Source organism: Sphaerodactylus townsendi, linkage group LG13 (assembly GCF_021028975.2).
Source record: "Sphaerodactylus townsendi isolate TG3544 linkage group LG13, MPM_Stown_v2.3, whole genome shotgun sequence".
Classification (NCBI taxonomy): Eukaryota; Metazoa; Chordata; class Lepidosauria; order Squamata; family Sphaerodactylidae; genus Sphaerodactylus; species Sphaerodactylus townsendi.
This window is the reverse complement of record NC_059437.1, coordinates 35,420,403-35,440,071: the sequence shown is the minus strand read 5'-3', so window position 1 is coordinate 35,440,071 and position 19,669 is coordinate 35,420,403. Positions and strand designations below refer to the sequence as shown.

The 19,669-nt window shown below is 42.8% G+C and overlaps 1 protein-coding gene across 1 annotated transcript; it reads left to right on the top strand.

Moving 5' to 3' along the window:
- The first annotated feature begins 1,935 nt into the window (after window positions 1–1,935).
- Window positions 1,936–19,573, top strand: RNF10 (ring finger protein 10). The gene is made up of 17 exons (XM_048514349.1): window positions 1,936–2,558; window positions 4,192–4,397; window positions 7,701–7,900; window positions 8,693–8,783; window positions 9,348–9,532; window positions 9,636–9,775; window positions 11,322–11,482; window positions 13,233–13,361; window positions 13,683–13,941; window positions 14,766–14,899; window positions 15,694–15,811; window positions 16,149–16,250; window positions 16,838–16,972; window positions 17,336–17,433; window positions 17,634–17,694; window positions 17,837–17,998; window positions 18,494–19,573. The coding sequence occupies exons 1-17, from the start codon at window positions 2,381–2,383 to the stop codon at window positions 18,565–18,567; spliced, it is 2,433 nt and encodes an 810-aa protein (XP_048370306.1). The 5' UTR covers window positions 1,936–2,380; the 3' UTR covers window positions 18,568–19,573.
- The last annotated feature ends 96 nt before the right edge of the window (window positions 19,574–19,669 follow it).

Genomic DNA, 19,669 nt, shown 5'->3' with positions numbered 1-19,669 from the left:
TGGATATGGGGGGGGGGGGGCGGGGGCGGGACTTGAGTATATGCAGCACTTATTTTACTATCAAATGTAAACTTTTTTGACTTATTTGACAACATAATGTGCGTCATTTTTAACATAATTTTATATACTGGTATTATTGTACTATTTGGTATATTAGAGAATTAATTAAAATACCTACATTTTCCATAGGAAAAATGGTATCCAATATTTGAGAGAGTTGTAAACTACTGAACCTGGTGCTGTTATAGCACATGTAACTTTTATTTGGCCAAGCAAGGAAAAATAAAAGTTAGGTCAGAAACTCTCAGAATCACAATACGTACAACTCCTGGGATAAGGAGATATTAAACTAAACCTTATATCATTGAAAATTCTGAACTCCTTCATTTTGTATTATAATTAATCTCATTATTCGTGCCAAATTACTTATATGTACATAAAATGTTTTTGCTATATATGCATTGCCAACATTATAAGAGTTTTTCAAGTTCCCAATTTTTCAATTCAGAGGAAAACTGAAGAAATTCTTAAGTTTTTTATGCTGTCCATGAGTGCAAAAAGCTTTGCCTTGAGAAGCATTTTACTCATTCTAAAAGACAGTATTACGTAAGAAGTCCTTTTTCAGAGTGTCCCTCAAATTTTCTAATTTTTCAGTGAGAAATTTTGGGGAAGGGTATAAAATTTCCCTCCAATTTTCCCCCTAAGACTTCCTATTTCTCCTTCTAACAGTACATTGGGGGGGGGGGGGAGTAGCACCACAACTGGGAATGGCACAGCCATGGTGCAGCTGCACAGCTGGGGTCAGGAATCCAGCATCGACACTCTCCCTTTTTGGTTCGTCGACATGAACAAGCTGCTCAATTATATAGTTATACACACACACTGTGTGTTTAAGATCTTAAGACACCTCACAAATCATTAAAAGCAATTAGTTAATGTGAACTTTAATATTTAATAATAAAGTAGTAATAAAAACAAACAGAGCATCTGCTAAATCATAACATTATACCAATATGCAATAAAATCAAAGCTCAAGAATCGTAACATGAAGCAAGCCAAGTAATAAAAATGACAAAATAAAAAACGGAACGACAAGTGTAGGAGAATTAGGCTAATAACACATTTAAATGTATATAGAAGATGTGCAATGTGAATATAAAGTTATTTGTCAGAAGTTGAGAGCTCAGCCTGAATGTCATGTAAAGTTTGCAAGAATGTGATGGCTAGAATAAAGAGTTATGAATCTCGAAGCCCAGAGTTCAGATATTGTTTGTGCCACAAACTTACCTATCAATTAATCATAGGCAAGTTATAACAGTGCAGTCCTATACAGACTTACTCCAGTTTATTATTTCAATGGGCTTGATCTAGAATAATTTTGTACAGAAAATCTCAGTCCGCTTCCTGCAAGGCAGGGATAATAATCATGATCAACCGAACAGAATAGTTGCATCCACCTTAAATCTCAGTGAGAACGGTGGACTACAGTATAAGTCAATAAAGAAATAGCGTGCATGAAGCGCCTTTAAAACATAGTGCCATATAAATGCAATGTATTATTATAACAGAGAAGCGCAAAACGATGAGGATTCTCAACCCACAGCCACCAGTTTTCAACTAGAAACAAGTAAGTACATGCGGCAGGTTCTACGAAGAGAAGGAGATGGCAGAGGAAGCATTTCGGTTTGACCCTTCTATAAAGGTAAAGTTTCCCCTTCAGTCGTGTTCATTTGACTCTTCTATACCATTGCCTTTTATATCAGCTGCTGTAGAAATATGTTTATGTCAAAGGAGAGCAAGGCTTGCTACAAAGTACGCAGGGAATTGTAGTTTTCTTCTCCACATAAGCCATTCAAACAAGAGGTAAAAAACACAATACCCGGCATGCTTTGAGGGCAAATCTGGCCCCGCCTGCTGGTAGAAATAGCCTCATCCGGGTCCTTTTGGGGGCACTGCTGTTGGCGATTCGTCGCCATTACAGGGCTGCGGTGGTAGCGAGGCGGCGTCGGTTGTGCCCAGGCGGCCCGAGGGAGGGTTCCCTTGGGCGGCACATCTGCTCCGAGCCCGTTTAGGCCGGAGTCAGCGCCGGGCCGTCTTGGCCCTGCGGGGCTCCTCCGCCGCCCCTCCGCCGTTCCTCCCGTCCCGGGGGCCCCGCAGGCCCGGCCGCGCTCGGCGGCAGGTGAGGCTGTTAACTCGACAAGTGAGTTCTGTTCATTCCTCTCGTCAAGGCGAAGCCATAAGGAAGATGTCGCCATGAAGGTGGCCGAGACTCCTGAGCTGCGTCGACCCCGCTGCCGGGCCATGAGCCTGGGCTTCGGCCTCAGCCGCCGCCGCCTTCTTTCGCCCTCCCGCAACAGTAGCGCCCCCGCGGCGCCCGTGGATGCTGCGGCGTCTCCCCACGCAGGTAGCAGCATCGGCTCTCACCGACGACGGGATGGACAAGAGCAGCCCCTGTGGCTCCAATCTCGGCCCCGGTTCCTCGGCGGCAGGAGGCAAAGGGCAGCAGCCCCGCTCTAACTCCACCGGACCGGCCGGCGGAGATTCCAAGCCCAAAGGCGGTAAGCGACTGGCCAGCCGACCCCCTTTTGCGAGAGGTGCTGCTGGTTAAGGGCAGGGTGCGAAAGCCTTAGGAAGTCCAGCTTCCTCATATAGCGAGGAGAAATAGCGACCTCTCTTCGACGGCTGCGATGGCTTCTCTCTTGGCGAGGGAGTACTCAGTCGGATTAGACATCTCGAGGATGTGGGCTTTTAAAAGGGATTAGGCAGATTCATGGAGAACAGGTAGTTGCTACCTTTACATTCAGAGGAAGCAGTTCTCAGGAAACCAGCGCCAGGTGGCAACATCCAGGCCTCTCTCCCCTGTTTGCTGGCCTTCCAGGGGAGCTGGCTAAACACTGAGCAATGATCCTGGACTGGGTAGACCACTGATCTGATCCAGCAGAACTTTCCTTATTTTCTTTGCTAATTATATGTTGAGGGTTGTGCTGTCAACCAACAGAAAATGCTGTGGCAGGCAGCCTTAGGACTCCTATAGAGACGTTTTACATTTAAACTAGGGTTGTAATTCAAGTTAGATAATTATGCTGAAGTGTGTTGTTCAGCGATAAAAGGTTTTGGGTGGAGCAAGGGCTGTTTTTAGTTGGTCAGGGTTGTGTGTGGGGGCACTGGGTTCTAATTTGTACAGGTGGTGTTGCAAATGATTTTGGGAAGAGGGGTGATGATTTTTGCTTGTCTGTTGTTTAAATTACGGTTGTGAAAGTTTTACCTACAATTTTTTTCCTGGGTGTTGAAGTCTTGAGTCATGATGGAGCCTATATGGGTTGTAGAGAAGCCTAATTACTTCCTCTGTGTGAGTTGCTTTACATAATGTCAGTGCAAGGAAGCATTTATGTCATGATGTAAGGTGTAATTAGCTATGAGAGCTTGCTGTTTTAGATTTAATAGTAATTTCTGGCATCTGTCTAGACATTTTAGTCTCTAGATTGGCTGAGCGAAAGGTGACATTAAACATATTGATGTTTCCACAACAGGCAGCTAAAATGTGGTACATACAGTGTCATGTTTGTGAATCTGAAAATGGGGTCTGATTATAGGAACATGACCCAAAATCTACTTAAAAGTAAGCAAGATCCCATGTATGACAAAAATACAAAAATGTAGAGGGCTTTGGGTGTCAGTGGGATAGAAATACTAATGCAAGCTCTTGCAAACAAGTAAGGGAGGTTAAAGGGGGGACTTAAGGCTTATGTTTCTTTGGCATTGTAACTACGACTACCCTTTTTTGCGCCACTTCTTAGGCTTGTATCAGCCAAATAGAAAGGCTTGGCTCAAGGGGTCCATGTAGCCAAGAGCATTATGCTGTAATGTGTGCAAAAAAAATTTGTTTAATAAATGTCCCAACATATGTTGAACTGGCTGCTGCTAAAGAGAGTAGTACGTAAATAAGTGTAAAAGGATAACATAATAGATTGCTAGAGTGCATTCCATCAGTACCATTTATTATTTTTGTAAATCCTCTAATTGTATGCTATGTGCATTAAAGTTTTTTAAAGTTACCCGACTTATTATTTCTGTTTAAAGATTTCTATAATGAGCACTACTTCTAAACGTTACTTGATGAAATAAAGCTACTGTAGAAGTTCTGCATTTGTATTAATTGTTGTAAATATGTACCTTTTTATGTTGTTTTAGATGGAAAAAATGCAAATGGATCCAGGCAGCGTTATAATCGTAAGCGAGAAACTTCATATCCAAAAAATGAGAACTTCTCCAGCCAGCCCCGTCGCTCCACTTCACAGAAAAGCAAAGCTTTTAATAAGATGCCCCCTCAGAGGGGAGGACATGCCAGTGGTTGCAAACCTTTTAGTGCTTCTTTTAATGGTGGGAGACGAGAAGAGGTGAGATTCTGTCCTACCTGGATAACAAGTTTTTGGGGGGACAAAATGATTGGGTCAGATACAGCCATTATTTTCACCCAATCCCCCCCCCTTTGTTTCAGCTCCCCATAGCCTTTGACTATGCAGGGTCCATGATCTCCAGAGTACCTTTCTTGGTGCCTCTCCTTTTTTCACCCATGGAAAAGCTGGTTGGATCAGGCCTATTGCTTGCACCTGCTTCTTCTCATAGAATATATTTCTCTTCTACTGCTGTGTTAACAAATGGGGGAATTTGTTTTTGTTGTGAGACAAAATATTAAAGAGGGGTCTGAGAAGAGTATTCTTGGTGTAAATTCAGATTACTTTGAAATAAGTAGGCACACACTCTTCAACTTGTAATTCCTTTCTGCAATTAACTATTGAGTCTAAGTGCTGTTAGAGATAGGAAGTAGCACATTATGATAAAATCAGTGCCAATATATCTTTTATATGGTAGCACCAAACTGTAGTAAAGCCCAACTGAAACCTGCTTACTACAGACCCTCTGACAATCTCACTAGCCCTGAGTTACAGTAGATTTCTGGGCTTTGAGTAATTGAGATATAAAATGCTTCATTTCATTGCTAGTCTTAATTTTGTTCAACATTACCATGCACCTGTTGCATTTAATCTTTACCCACTCAATTGATAAGTCTTTTTTTCTAGATTGTCTGTTCCCTTTATTGTACTTTGAGTTCTTGATTTAACTGTTGGCCAGAATAGCAACCCAACTCTCTTTTGTGGGGATATAGAGCTCTTTGCTTATCAGTAATGTAGTCATAGTTAAATTCTTGGCTTGAGTACAGTGGGAAGGAAGTCCTGACTCTGCTGAGAATTGGAATACAGTCTATGCTCACCAGTATAGAACCTCTGATCCTTACATAAGTAGACTTGAAATGAAAATACTTGGATTAAAGTCCCCATTTAACTATGAAACTCATTGGGTTAACTTGGGTTGGTCATTCTTGGCTTAGCCTAACTCACAGGGTTGTTATGAGAAGAGAATCATGTGTGCCAGTCTGAAATCATTGGAAGTAGAGTAGGGATAAAAACATCACATAGTTGTAGAAAGGAGAATTCCATCAGTGTGCATGTCCTACAGGGCATCCTATACAGAGTTACTCTAGTCTAAGCCTGTTAAATGACTGGAGTAATTCTCCTTAGGATGGGTCTATTAGTATTCTCACTCAATTGAATTCCAGCTTTTCAAGTCCCCACGAAACTCTTATGGAAACCCTCCCCCATTACGTACATTTATACAGTGTTTTGACATATTTTGTTTTATGTCTACCATAGGCAAAGGAGTTATTGTCCAATTTGGACAATGATACCTTGTATTTCATTTTTTTAAAAAAATCATCTGTACGTTTTGATAAAACCTACCTGTCGTTTCACTCATTCCGAGGGGCAGGGGGTCATGAGGTTTTTTCCAGTGCTCCACTAAATGTGGTGACCCTAAGGAAGGAAAATTGGAAAAAGCTCTCATGCTTTTTTATGCTATGCATTTGGAATGAGTGAAATGTTTTTTAAGACAAGGTTTTTCCTTACTGTAAGAGAAAACATTTCATAGGATTTTTATTTCAGTGCTTCTTTAAAATTTTCCAATTTTTCTGGGCAGAAATGGGGGCAATCTCTGGGGAGGCATATGTTTTCCCATATTGTCGGCATACACATTCCCCCACCTTGGGCACTCACATCTCTAATCATGAACATAGCAAAACCATGTGCTTACCAAGTAGGTGGGTCTCTCTCCAGATTGCAAAGGAATGTGACTTTGTCAATTAACCAGAAGAAAAAGAACAAACATTTTCAGCATGAGACCTGAATATGGTCCAAGAGGCTTGGAATTTTGAGAGCAGTTGAAAATTAAATAAAAGGAGAAAGGTGGTGGGATCCAAGGCTCTTGGACCATTGGATCATTTGTTGAATCATAGAGGAAAAGACAACCAATTCCCAGCTCTGCAAGAAACAACTAGTTGGATGGCTTCCTATGGTAAAAGAAGAGACTGAAACACAAAGGAACTCTAGAAAGAATTAGTACATTCCAGCAAGCCCTCTCTAAAAAGTATGTTATTGTTGCATGTTACAAGAGAGGCCCCGCTTGGGGCCATACTCTGAATATGAGCAATATATTCAAAACTTTCCAAAGTAAAGATTGCATACATTAGAAATTTGCTGAGTACCCCATTCATTGCATAATGGCTGTTCATAGCCAGTCAGTATGTACCTGGATTTAGAAATATCTAAATGCATCTCTTAATCTGTATGCAGAACATATCTTAAGGAAAGATGGTGTGGAGTGAGTATTGGAAGGGGGGGGGAGTAGCATTATCAATTTGAGATTTGCAGGGCCTGAGCAAGGCTGTTTATAGAACTTTTGGGAGGACATTGAATCATAGGGTTACCATGAGTCAGAAGCAACTTGATGGCACTTCACACATACACAAATATATGAAAAATCTTGATTTCAGTATTTCAAAGTGATCCTTTGACATAAACATATGCTGGAATCTCAAATATTTGTCTTATAGCTTAAATCTTGTGTTTGGCCCACTCCCCAATCGGGTCAATATTGTTGTCTTGGGTGTTGCTAGTTGCAAGTCCAGTCCAGAGGTAAAATGCATCTGCTTATTGAACTTGGGATACTTCAGTTTTGTACACAAACTTTCAAAAATTCATACTGGACTAATCTTGTTGATTTGTATTTCCTACATGTTAGTGTTGCCAAAAGTGGGTATTTATGGCTGCTTCCGCACGGCCATGCTGGGGGTCAGGTCGGCGTACATGACCCTGACCCAACCCCCCCGCCCCCCGACCGTTCGCATGAACAGTCCTGGTAATGACCAGGAAGACGGTGGCGTGCTGCGCCGTCGCCCGATTGACTTACCGTCCAGCGGGTTACTGAGGCCAGGGGACACACCCCCGTGCCCTACGCGTCCACTCCGGAGTCGCAGGGCAGGGGGGCATGTCCCCAGGCCTCAGCGACGCGCCAGACGGTCGCAGGGACAGTAAGTCGATTGGGCAAAGGGGGAGGGATGGTGCCGTTTTCCAAAAACCTCGCTCGGGGAGCGAGGCGGGAAAATGGCGGCTTCGCGCCGCTAGGGAGGAGCGTGGGCGGCGCGGCTGCAAAGCAAATGCGCCCCCCCCCTTCCGAACAGCTCCCTCGGGACAGCGTTTTTGCCGTCCCCAGGGCGCTGTAAAAGGCCCATGCGGAAAGGGCCTCTGTGACATTGCTTTTATTTGATTTATTGATTCATTCAATTACTTGTCTGTCTTTTTTTTTAGGTAGCAGAGGCCCAGCGGGCAGAGTTCAGCCCTGCCCAGTTTTCTGGTCCTAAGAAGATCAGTCTGAACCACTTACTGAATTTTACCTTTGAACCCCGTGGCCAAGCAAATCACTTCGATGGAAATGGCCGTGGCAGCTGGGGGAGAAGGAACAAGCGAGAGAACAAACCTTTTAACAAGGAGCTCTTTCTGCAGGCTAAGTAAGTGGGGGATCAACGTGGCTTTACTGAAAATATTCTACAGGTATCTAAAGCTGTTTTAAAATGGCAAGGATGCTTTGTGTGACTTTTATGGCTGCAGCAAATGCAGAGCCATGTTCCAGTTGGCAGTGGAGTTCAACTTGGGAACTTCCTGCATGCTTTCCTTTATTAGCTCCCTGCAGCTGTCATTTTCCCCGCAACACCACTGGAAAGCTTTTTTTTAAAATGGCTAATTGATGTAGCACTATAGCCCTATAGAAATGTATTCAGATTCTTTCTGTAGAAGTACTGAATTTCTAATCTGTCTCAGTACAATGGATACTAATTCTGCTAAGAAGGCTTTGAAGCTAGAAAGCCCTGGAGTTGCCTTAATGTGAACTGCTTGGCTGGACGCTCAGAATGTACATCTGCTTCAGATAGAAAGAGAGTTTTATCTAAAACTAAATATTAATAAATGCTTCAAAAGTGATTTTTAACTCATGGAAATACATGTTAGCAACATTTCTAATTAGGGCAAGCTATATAGAAATTTAAGCTAATAAGAGTCATTTTCAATTTTGCCTCCCCTTGATCATCATTAAATACATGATTAAATTGCCAACAATTAGTGGATTGGTTTCCTGCTAGAGGTTGTTTTGTACAGCAGCATGATTATCCTTTCATTTAATCCTGCAATAGATAATATCCCAGCCATTACTAGGCGGGCATTGCTTGTAATCCTGAAAAATCTGTATTTTTGAATCCCTTTCTGTAGAGCATTGAGTTATAATCTGTTATGTACATTCCTTTCAGCTGCCAGTTTGTGGTTTGTGATGATCAGGATTACACAGTTCACTTCACTGACCCAGATACCTTGGTCAATTGGGACTTCGTGGAACAAGTGGTCAGTAGCAATAGATTTGCCTTTCCCTGTGTGACCATACAGTAGTGGGTCATTTGCCACCTTCTAAACCTGGCAGTTGCTCAGTTTAAACTTCTTCAAATAGCAGTCTAGAACAGTCTTGCGTGGCAGGCTTTGGAAACATGACAGAAGCAAGAGATCAGACCATTTCAGTTGTGCTTAAACTTTCAAGTTGGACAGAACAGCTTGGCAAAGATCTCTTGGCTACCCTTTTAGAATATAAGACTCTAAATTGATTTGTTCCAACTGCATTTCAACAGGGTGTGCTGTTTAAAATTCCATTCATTTTAAGAGAACATTGAAAGGGGAGTTAAAATAATTTCTATATCAGAATTGTCAGTATTTGCTAGCAGTTTTCTTTTGCTCTTTCATCAATATATATCAGGAAAGTTTCTCTAATAGACAAAATACAGGCATGGAGGAGGAGTGTCCTCCTGGCAGAGTAGTCACTTTGCATCTTCCAAAGTAAGGGTTGTCCTTGAATGAAAAAGCATTTGTATAGCTGGACTTTAGCTTAGTAAACTAGATTCTGTTGTGCTTTCCCAGCGAATCTACAGCCATGAAGTTCCCTCCTGTCCAATATGTCTCTACCCGCCCACTGCAGCTAAGATCACCCGCTGTGGGCACATCTTCTGCTGGCCGTGTATCTTGCACTATCTCTCTTTGAGCGAAAAGACTTGGACTAAGTGCCCTATCTGTTATGGCTCCATTCACAAGAAGGACCTCAAGAGGTAAAGAGGTTCTTTGAACATCTGTTGTTGTTGTTGTTGTTGTTGTTAATAGAGTTGCCTTTTGCTCACCCCTTGCCTCCTTCCTCCCCCCCCCCCCCTTTAGTGTGGTTGCTCTGGAAACCCACCAGTATGCAGTGGGTGATACAATTACCATGCAGCTGATGCAGCGGGAAAAGGGGGCCTTGATGGCATTGCCAAAAGTGAAGCTGATGATGAATGTGGAGCAGCCTGTTCACCTGGGAGGTGAGTCTTCTTTAATATTAATGCTAGGAAGCATTGCCAGCTCTGTGATTTGAGGCTGACCATGTGTGTTGGGATTTCATGGCTGTTTGCAACAGTGGTTGCAAGGCTTTTAAAGTATAAGGACCCCCTTCTTAACGTCAAAAAAAATTGTGGACCCCCCGTAGGATAATTGTTGTACTATTACTGTATGTTTATTGAGAAAATACATGACAAAAGCTGCTATGAATTCAGTTATGATTTTAAAGGTACATCCCAGATGCTTGGAACAGGGGATTTCCCTCTTAGGATAGACAGTACAAGCCAATGACTTGGGCATTGTATAAAAAGGCTTTATATGTTTTTATAGTTTGGAGTCACTGGATTAGCTGCCTTGAATGACCCCTTGCTAACATAGTTAGCCGTTATTCTGCACTCATGGGGAAGTGCTTGGGTGCTCAATCCTTGACAGAGCAATTGGGAATGCTAATTTTACCTTGATTTGAACCCTGCTTTTCAATAATAAGTTGGCTCCCAAAGGAGTGCGCAGGTATTGATTATATACCTGTGGTAACATTTAAAAAGTAATACAAAATGTCCTTGTGGAGAGAATTCTCAATTCTGCTGTATCCAGGCATGATCAAGGGATGTCTGGTGGCTCTTCCCTGGATTTACCAATGGTGCCTCCATTCTCATGAATAGACAATCAGTTGTGACTGGGCTTGCGCTCAGTTGGGGGCTTCTGGCTGAAACAGACCCAATATTGTTTTCTGGATGGGAGCTTGAAACAAGTGGACCCAGTTGAAGTATGGCCATGCTCTGGCACGTAGGTCAAAATGGCCTGAAATGGGGTGCGGGGCATGTACGGCCACCATGGAAGCAAGCCTTGGGGGTGACAGAAACCTGCCCAACCTAGGAGGGTTGGTAGAATCCAAGGATCTATGGTCCATATGTTACAAAACATCTCTTTACAAGACAATCTTGTGTGGATAGCCCTGTGTCCTAAAGATATGGAGCTGGAGCTAGATAGATCTTACTATGTGCTGTAAACTGTTGGAAAAGCCTTCAGATTCTGTTGACATCAAAAGAAGCTGTATGAAAATATGTATTTTGACTGTGACTCCTTGGAGACCAGCCATAAGACTCATGGCAGATCCCTTACTAATAATAGTTGTGTAAGACGCAGTTGTGCTAGATCAGGGGTAGGGAACCTGCGGCTCTCCAGATGTTCAGGAACTACAATTCCCATCAGCCTCTGTCAGCATGGCCAATTGGCCATGCTGGTAGGGGCTGATGGGAATTGTAGTTCCTGAACATCTGGAGAGCCGCAGGTTCCCTACCCCTGTGCTAGATGCAGGGGTTGTAATGCCTGCTGAATGCAATATAAGATTGAGCACAAGATTCTTAACTATTTCTAATGAATATTAAGAGTTCTTTATTGTAAGGAAGAAGCATCCTCTTCGAACAGGCTTTGAGGGTGGTTGTTTTTTGTAGCAGGGAATATCACAGTTCTGGGTGTCCAGAGCTAAGCGGTCATGGTTTGTTTCCAATGTGTTTTCTCTTCACACAGATAAGCAACACACTCAATATTCAAAGCTCCTTCTAGCTTCCAAGGCTCAAGTGCTGCAGGAGGTAATTGCAGAGGAGAAGGTGGCCCTCCTACAGCAGTATGAGGAGGACAAGCACACACCTGAAGCATGTTTCATTGAAGCTGCCATCCAGGAACTGAAGGCAAGACCCTCTTAATGATTACTTAATGTGTTGGTGTTGGATCTGTGTTGCATAGCAGACCTATTAATATAGATATCTTTGAACTCTTTCTTTGTATTTCCTTTGCTAAGGATTGAAAATATTCTATTATGTTGGAGATCAAAGGAGAACCACAAATTTTACTAGTGGTGGCTTAAACTGATAGGAGTGGATTTTCTGTAGTTCTTGCAGGTTTACACTGTGCTTTCAGGGTTGTATTTCATCCTTGCAGTAACCCTGAAGCTATACCTGTGGTGGCGAACCTATGGCACTCCAGATGTTACGGACTACAATTCCCACCAGCCCCTGCCAGCAAGGCCAATTGGCTATGCTGGCAGGGGCTGATGGGAATTGTAGTCCATAACATCTGGAGTGCCAAAGGTTCGCCACCACTGAGCTATACATTATGTTAGACTGGGCCGAAGCAATAAGCAGTTTAGAATCACTATTTCCAGTGCCAATTTCTGGATCCTCTGTTTAGCTGGTACATGAGGTATTCATGGACAAAATACAATTGAGAGCTCCATAGCAACCAGAGCTGAAATAGAAATTCAACACATTCAAAGTCAAATACATCCTCATTTTAAAATCTAATGTCCATTATTCATGGAACACTTACCTTGGGACTCTTCTCTGCATGATGGGCTTGCAGTGGCTCTCCTCCTGTTACTCTGTTTACATGTGAGAAGGCATTCCCTCCTGGGTGTGCAGTTTTCCTGCAGAGAACTCTTGCAGCCTGGTTCCCTTCACTCCGCCCATCAGCGTATTCTTAAAGGCATTTATTCTTGTTCACAGATCTCATTACACCAGATTGCTGGCTTAGTCTTTATACTAAGTTTGAACTTTAAACATTTATCAATATTACTGTTTCAAAAATAAATCCCCCTCCCCACCATGAAAGAGCAAAGCAGTTCTTTGGACCACAGGTTGCTAAAGAAGGGGACCATGCCGATATTATCTCCACCCACCCCACCCCCTGCTGCTACTGCCACGGAAGTACAAAGAGGCTTGTTTATTTTGTCAGTATCTCGACTTATTGACAGAATGCAGAGGTTGGTGTGTTTTAGCTAAGCCTGTGTGAGTGAGCTTCTTTTCTTTCACTTGAAGGAGCTGGCAACATGGAAGGGGGGGCCAAGGGAGAAGGTGGGGATGGCAGTGGAAGGGAGCGGGAAGGCTGGCTGTGGTGGGGTAAAGCTGTGCTTACTGGTAAATCTGCCTGCTCTGGCAGCGAAGCAAAATTACAATCGTGCTAGAAATGGTCTCACTTGCCTGGAGAGAATGTAAAGTGAAAGCGGGGGTTGAAGCAGTACGCCCATAACAGGAATATTTCTGCAATTGATGTTCACCCCCACCACGCAGCAAACACATAATCAGCCTAAGACTTGTGTAGTGTTCTGTGAACCAGTTTGAAATTCTTCAGGAACTTCTGCCTGCATTCATAAAACTTTGAGTCAAAGCTCAGTGGTTTCAAAGACCTACTTTGCTTTTGATGCATAATAAAGCTTGGACAGTCCCAGTTGTGCTTAAGCATATGCAGTGTTGGGTACTTGTAGCCATTTGAAAAACGCAGAATGTTGATGGAAAGGTGAAATGGTTAATACTTCAGCTAGCAGTGGTTGCAAGCTGGCAGATCATGGCTATTAGTCACCTTTTGCCATCTAGCAAATGCTAATAGAAACTGTGTCTTATAACCCCAACTAAAGGTTGAACATTTTTCTTAATCCTGATACAGGATCGAGAGGACATCTTGGTCTCTGGACAAGATAGGGATGATGATATTGCAGAGACCACTACCGCAGTGGAAGAATTAGTCCTGATGGGTTCCTCTGACAGAGAAGAAACAGTAGCCCAAGAGAGGAAGGTGAGAACTTGAGTGTTGTTGAAACACTTCCCCACAGATTCTAAAACACTTCTAATGGTGCTAATGGGGCTCCAGTGCTTATGGGAGCACTTCTAATGGGGCTCCAGTGCTTATGGGAGGATTTGTAAACTGGACTTGCCACTTCCTGGAGGGTCTAGTAAAATCTTATTAGGCAGAGGTACCACTTTGACACGTGACAGCACTATTGTGATAGCAGCTGATTTTTATGGCTTGTTTAAATACATGAAGAAATATGGATTCTATGGCTTGTTTGAGTGGGTGGAGGAAGAGGAATGTTATAACTTCTTTCTGCTTTAACAGTGTGCCGTAGAGTATCTTTCTGCTTTTGATGAAGAGATCCTGGAACCTCCTTCTGAGGATTCTGCCAGTGCTGTCCTACCCCTCGCTCAGACTAAGGAGGAGGCTGTGGTGGATGCTGTTGAAGATTCTGTGGACACAGCAGGCCCACATCAACTGGGTGAGGCTAGTCTGTCTGAAGCTGCCTGTGAGGAATCACTGCTGCCTTCAGCATTCAGCAGCAGGCACCCAAGTAGTTCTCCATGCTACTATTTCTACCAAGGTTAGTTCAGTACTTAAAGGATTCTCAGAAAGTGATCCACAGAGGTGGTTTCACCATTAAAAACCAACTTCATCCTGGGGGGTGATGGGTTCTCATTTAGTAATTTGGGGGGGGGGGTGCTGTTGGTAATGATACTTGGGTAACATAGTGTAACCTCAAGCAGCTCTTCTAAAGGATGCTCCTGTCCCTCATGCTGAAGAGCAGGCACACCTAGCAATAAAGCAAAAAATTACCAGAAGCCTCGCAGGGACCTGTATATATGTACGTCAAAGGGACTTAGAGGAGTTGAATGGGAGTTTCAGGTTGCATTCTGACCTTGCTTGTACACACAAAAGGATGGATCCCAAAGGTAAATTGCAGGCTGCAGACTTGAAGAAAATGGGTGAAATTTCAGTGCTGTGATGTCTGAAGGGAAATATGCTTTTTCTGTACTGGGTAGACATGAGAATGTGGCTTTGTAGTAAAGGATTTGTGCAATGGGGGGATGAAGCAGGTTGTTCAGTAATGTTTCAAATGTACACAAGCATGGAACTGCTGAAGATTTGGGGCCATGGACCTGTAGTTTAGCTTTCTGTTTGAAGCCTCCTAACTTAACTGAACTGGAAAGCATTATACTTTACAGAGTGGTAGACTGAAGAGCATTTCCTCCAAACTAAAACCTGGGGGATATTCTCAATTTCCCTTTATTTCACTAATTTCTTGTTATTTCAGTAATCTCTCAATATTTTAATAATTTCCCATTATTTCAGTAATTCCCGTTATTTCATTAATGTCAGTCTCCAATTATTTCAATAACCATCCTATGATTTCTTTGCACACTGTAGCAGAGGATGGCCAGTGCCTATACCTTCACCCAGTGAATGTTCGCTGCCTTGTGCATGAGTATGGCAGCCTAGAGAAGAGTCCAGAGAAGATCACTGCCACTGTGGTTGAGATATCCGGCTACTCCATGACAGAGGTAATTACTCTCCTATTTGTGGTCAGTAAGGCCATGGTGGCATCATCCTGTTTAAGACTGCCTAGGGAAGCTAGGCCTAACCTTGTGAGAAGATGAGTGTTCAAAGCTAGCTAGAACATTTTCCAGCAGCTTGCTGTGTTTCAGTATATTTAAGCTAGGTTTTTGTCTGTTGGAAATTTTAATGTCTGGAATTCCATTTAGCACAAGGAATAGAGAGAGAACTGGTGGTTGAGGTTCCATGAAGTACATTGTTTATACTCTCCTGACCAGTTGACAACTTAAGGAAGAGGATAGGTACTGTAATGTATGAATGCTCTTTCCTCCTCCCCTGACAGGATGTTTGGCAGCACCAACTATTCTCAATGGCTGGAGACAACAAAATACAAAATGACATGATATGCTAAGTTCTGAGTCCATGTCAAACAGTATCAATGCTCAGTAAAGTATAGTGCCCAGTTGAAAAGACTGGTGAATGAGAACGCTGGTCACAAATAATTCTTGTTTTGTGTTTTTAACCCTTTCATCAGTTTTCTTGTAAATCTTAATTCTTGCCTTATTTCTGGAGAATTTGTTAGCATTATTCAGTGCTTGAGAAACTCCATGAGACTAAACTGCTCTTGGGCAGTTCTCTAGCGCTACCGCTGCACATGAGATTATTATTTTTGCAACATCCATAGTGTGAGGGTGTGCAATTTCTGTATTAAATTTTGCAAGTCTTTATTCCCTGTTTGATTCATTGTGTTTTTTTGTTTTATGATTTGTGCTTGACACATGAACCTGTATATTGTTACTAGGATGTTCGGCAGCGCCATCGTTATCTGTGTCACTTACCACTCACCTGTGAGTTCAGTATTTGTGAACTGGCTTTGAAGCCTCCCGTGATTTCACAGGAAACTTTGCTGATGTTTGCAGGTGAGCACTATTTCAGTTTCTTGTAAGAAAGTTGGAAGGGATGCTGCCTCTCCACTAGCTGAAATAGAAGAGTTTGTTTTGTGTTGAGGGATTAATAAAAGTGGGTTGGAAACCAGGGAACACTAAACATATGTGGAAACGAAATCCTGTGCTAGAAAATAGAACCTGTAAGTTAGAACCCCATTCGTAAAGAACATCTACTCCAGCATCCTAACACACTCAAGATGTCCAAAGGAGGGTGGCTGAAGATACAATTTGCTATTACCAAACTAGGAGGTTGAGGGAAAGGATGCCTGGCAGCCTGTGTCATATCAGATCTTTTCTCAATGCTTCCTAGATGACATTGAAAAAAGAAAGCGCTTGAGACAGAAGAAAGCTCGAGATGAGCGGCGTCGGGAACGTAGGATTGAGTTGGAAGAAAACAAGAAGCAGGACAGATGTAAGTGGCACTCCTTTGAAATGACTTGTATCATACTGAAGACAAAGGGACTATGTATTGTATTTATACCCCACTGCCTTTGTATATGTGTATGTAAAACATCTTACACCAACCATACTTCTCCCCTCGATTTTTTCACAACAGCCTTGTGAAGCAGATTATGCTGAGAGAGTATTACCAGTCCAAAAGTCACCCAGTGAGCTTCCATGATGCAATGTGGATGCATGCGTTGGTGTCTAGTCAAAAACTATATCCCCTTTGCCATGCTGATTTTCTCTAAATTTTAAAAGGCTTGCTAGGAGAAAATTCTCTGTCCTCTACCTTGAGGTTTTGTGATTATACTTGAATGTGATTTGAAATAGGTGAATAGATATGCAGAAGCAGTGGGAAAAGTTACAGAAGAGACTCCAGGGACAAACTCCCCTAACCAGTAGGAATGTTAAGGAGCCACTCAAATGGGTGGCATCCTGGTAGCATTACTTGCAGTAGAGACAGGAGATAAAAAGAACTGAAACTGACTTGAATAGCTGCATTGGAGACCCTGTCTAAGCTTGGATGTGTTACAGAGTTTTTGGCTTTCTATCTAGATCCAGAGGTTTCGATCGCTTTGGAGAACTTGCAGCAGTTTCCTGCCTTCAGCTCCTCAGAAGAACCCTGTGGCACCGAGAACCAAAGCAGTGCTCTGCCATCATTACTCAGTAGAAGCCCTGTGTCTCAACCAGGTGAGCAGCCAAAAGCCTTGATGACTCATGCTTGCACTTCTCTGAACGTTTGATAGGTCCTTAGCTGGCCGGTGATGGCTTAAGTACCTGCATTTTAGCGCAAGCCATAGAGGCGATGTTTAAAAAAAGTGCCTGGCCTTGCACAAACTTCCTTAGGCAACTGTGAGAAGCAAGATGGGGTGTCAACTATGTCCAGTCATACAGAATACATAAGTTAAAGAGACTTGGAAAAGAAGTGCTGTTGAATAGATAGTGCTGAAATGATGGAATTGGGAGCCTAATATTTACTGCTTTCTAGTCAATCATTTTCCTTTAAGGACATTTTTAGTTCTTGCATTCAATGTGCAATTCCTCTCCTTACAGAGTCTTTGACTCCAGTGTCACCTACAGCCAGCCTCAGCAGCCCCTCTCTGTGTGTTGGGAGCCTAGAGGAAGAATCTCCCTTCCCCTCATTTGCCCAGGTAATAACCTCTGTACAGAATCTTCAGTTACACCAAGTTAAATGCTTGATTACCTTGTACAAAGGACTGACTTAAAGAATTCAGACCCTGAGCCTAGCAGAGTGCTCTGAAATGGGTTAAGCCTGGAAAAACGGAAGTAATTCCTGTTAGAGATGACTGATCTGAGTCTTCATTCTGATTGTGTCTCTTACTTATGGTAGATGTTGCGGGCTGGGAAAGCTAAACCAGAAACATGGCTGAAAACTATCCCAAAGAAGAAAGGTAGGAAAGTTTCGATTTATGCAATTGTGTTGCAGCGGGGGCTTAATAGAGAAGTTATGCAACACTTGCGCCCCCGCCCCCCCATATGCCATTCCACAAGAATTTATTAGAGGCCTTACTGAACAATCTTTTTTTTTTTCAGAAGAGAATACCACCCTGGCACCTCCTGCTGCAGGGGACAGTGATGGGGAGAGTGATAATTCAGACCGAATACCTGTGCCTAGTTTCCAGAATTCCTTCAGTCAGGCAATGGAAGCAGCTTTCCTAAAACTGGACAAGCCATCCACTGCTAGCCACTTCTTCGGTAAGAGAAGGTGCAATAGCATTGTCTTTCGGTGATGTAGCAGTTCATCCTGCTAACTAATTCATAAGGCAGCAGAGTGAAATGGCCGCATGGATTGGCAGTATGATTGTCTGAGTTTCACTGGATTGGAAGTGTTGCCATAGGAATGGTGTTTGCATGTAAGGAGCCCCACTCTGCAGTCTTAAGACGTAAGTGATTGACTCTGACACAACCTGAGTGCCAAGCTTATTTTCCGATAGCGAGGCATGATATATGACTGTGTGTGATATCTATTAATCTGACCAGGGGTTGGGGTCTTAAGGATTGGAATGGGAAGTTTGTGGGTTAAAGCTGAAGTTTAGGTTGTGTCAAGTACCGTAGCTACAGGAATGACATACTTGAACAACTGAAAGGGGTAAAGTTGCTACCTGAGGGCAATTATCTAGTGTTTAATCATCATAAGAGGGTTGCTGTTTGTCAAAACTGAGTCTACAGCTGACTTTTTACTCTTTGCAGAAGAGAAAAAAGGAAAGAAAAAGAAACAGAAGCAAACTCTGCTGTTCAGCACCTCAGTGGTTCATACAAAATAACCTTGGTAACGGACAGGTTTCTTTCATTTGCTTTCGTGTGTTCTTTATTTTATTGTTTGCTGCTATAGGTGAATATTTTACGTTTCAGCTGAATAAAGTCTGTTTCTGGAACTGGGCTGTGGTGGGGATTAAAAGCAAGCTTCTGTTCAATTAATTCACTTGTTGATACCAAAATAAAGTATTAAAATTCAGACCCTTCAGTCAGTGTTTCAGGTTGTGCCAAGCTTAATTTTAGCCTGACTTGCGGGTGGTCTGTGGGGGAAAAACTGTGCTGCCAGCATGGTGCAGTTGTGTGCTACACTAGAGGCAGGGATTCCAATGGTAAGCCTGTGTGGACAGATGGGAGTGTAGTAGATACAGAAGGCTGAGCAACATGTCCTCTTGCTTCCCTGGAAATAACGAATGCCTCTAGAGCACACTTAGGCCCCTTCCACACAGGGAGAATAATGTACTTTCAATCCACTTTCAATGCACTTTGCAGCTGGATTTTACTGTACAGAATAGCAAAATCCACTTGCAAACAATTGTGAAAGTGCATTATTCTGCATGTGCGGAAGGGGCCATGTAGATTAAAATTTCTAATTTTAAAATAACAGGTGGTGGCAAAATAATTTGGTTCTATTACACCTTCTACAGTCCTTGACTTTAGAGGGAAGGGCTTAAATAGAGCAATAATAGGCTCAGAGAGCCATTGTACTCAGTCTGGTGATCTAGCTGTGTGTGGTGTTATCATAAGACTGAAAGAAGCAGAGTATGAACAGGTAGTAGCGTGGTTAAACATCTTTGTCGCTTGAGGTCCAAAGACTAAGGACATGCTGGTCTCCTCGGTATAATGGTGTGGGTTTGGACTTGGTTATTTCAGCCATACTTCTCTCCCTTCATTTAAAAAAGATCATTGCTTGTGGCTTAACTGGGAACTTATTAAAAGCTGTGTTGAATACAGTGAGCTTCATGTATCATACCAGCAAAGGCAAACAGTTTCAATAAACGTATGAACACAGGGCTATTGATGTGTGGTGTGAATTTGATGCCCTATCTGTACTCTCTTGCATTTGTCTCATAGTACCAATGTAAGTGCTTACTCTGTGAGTGGTTTGCTCTT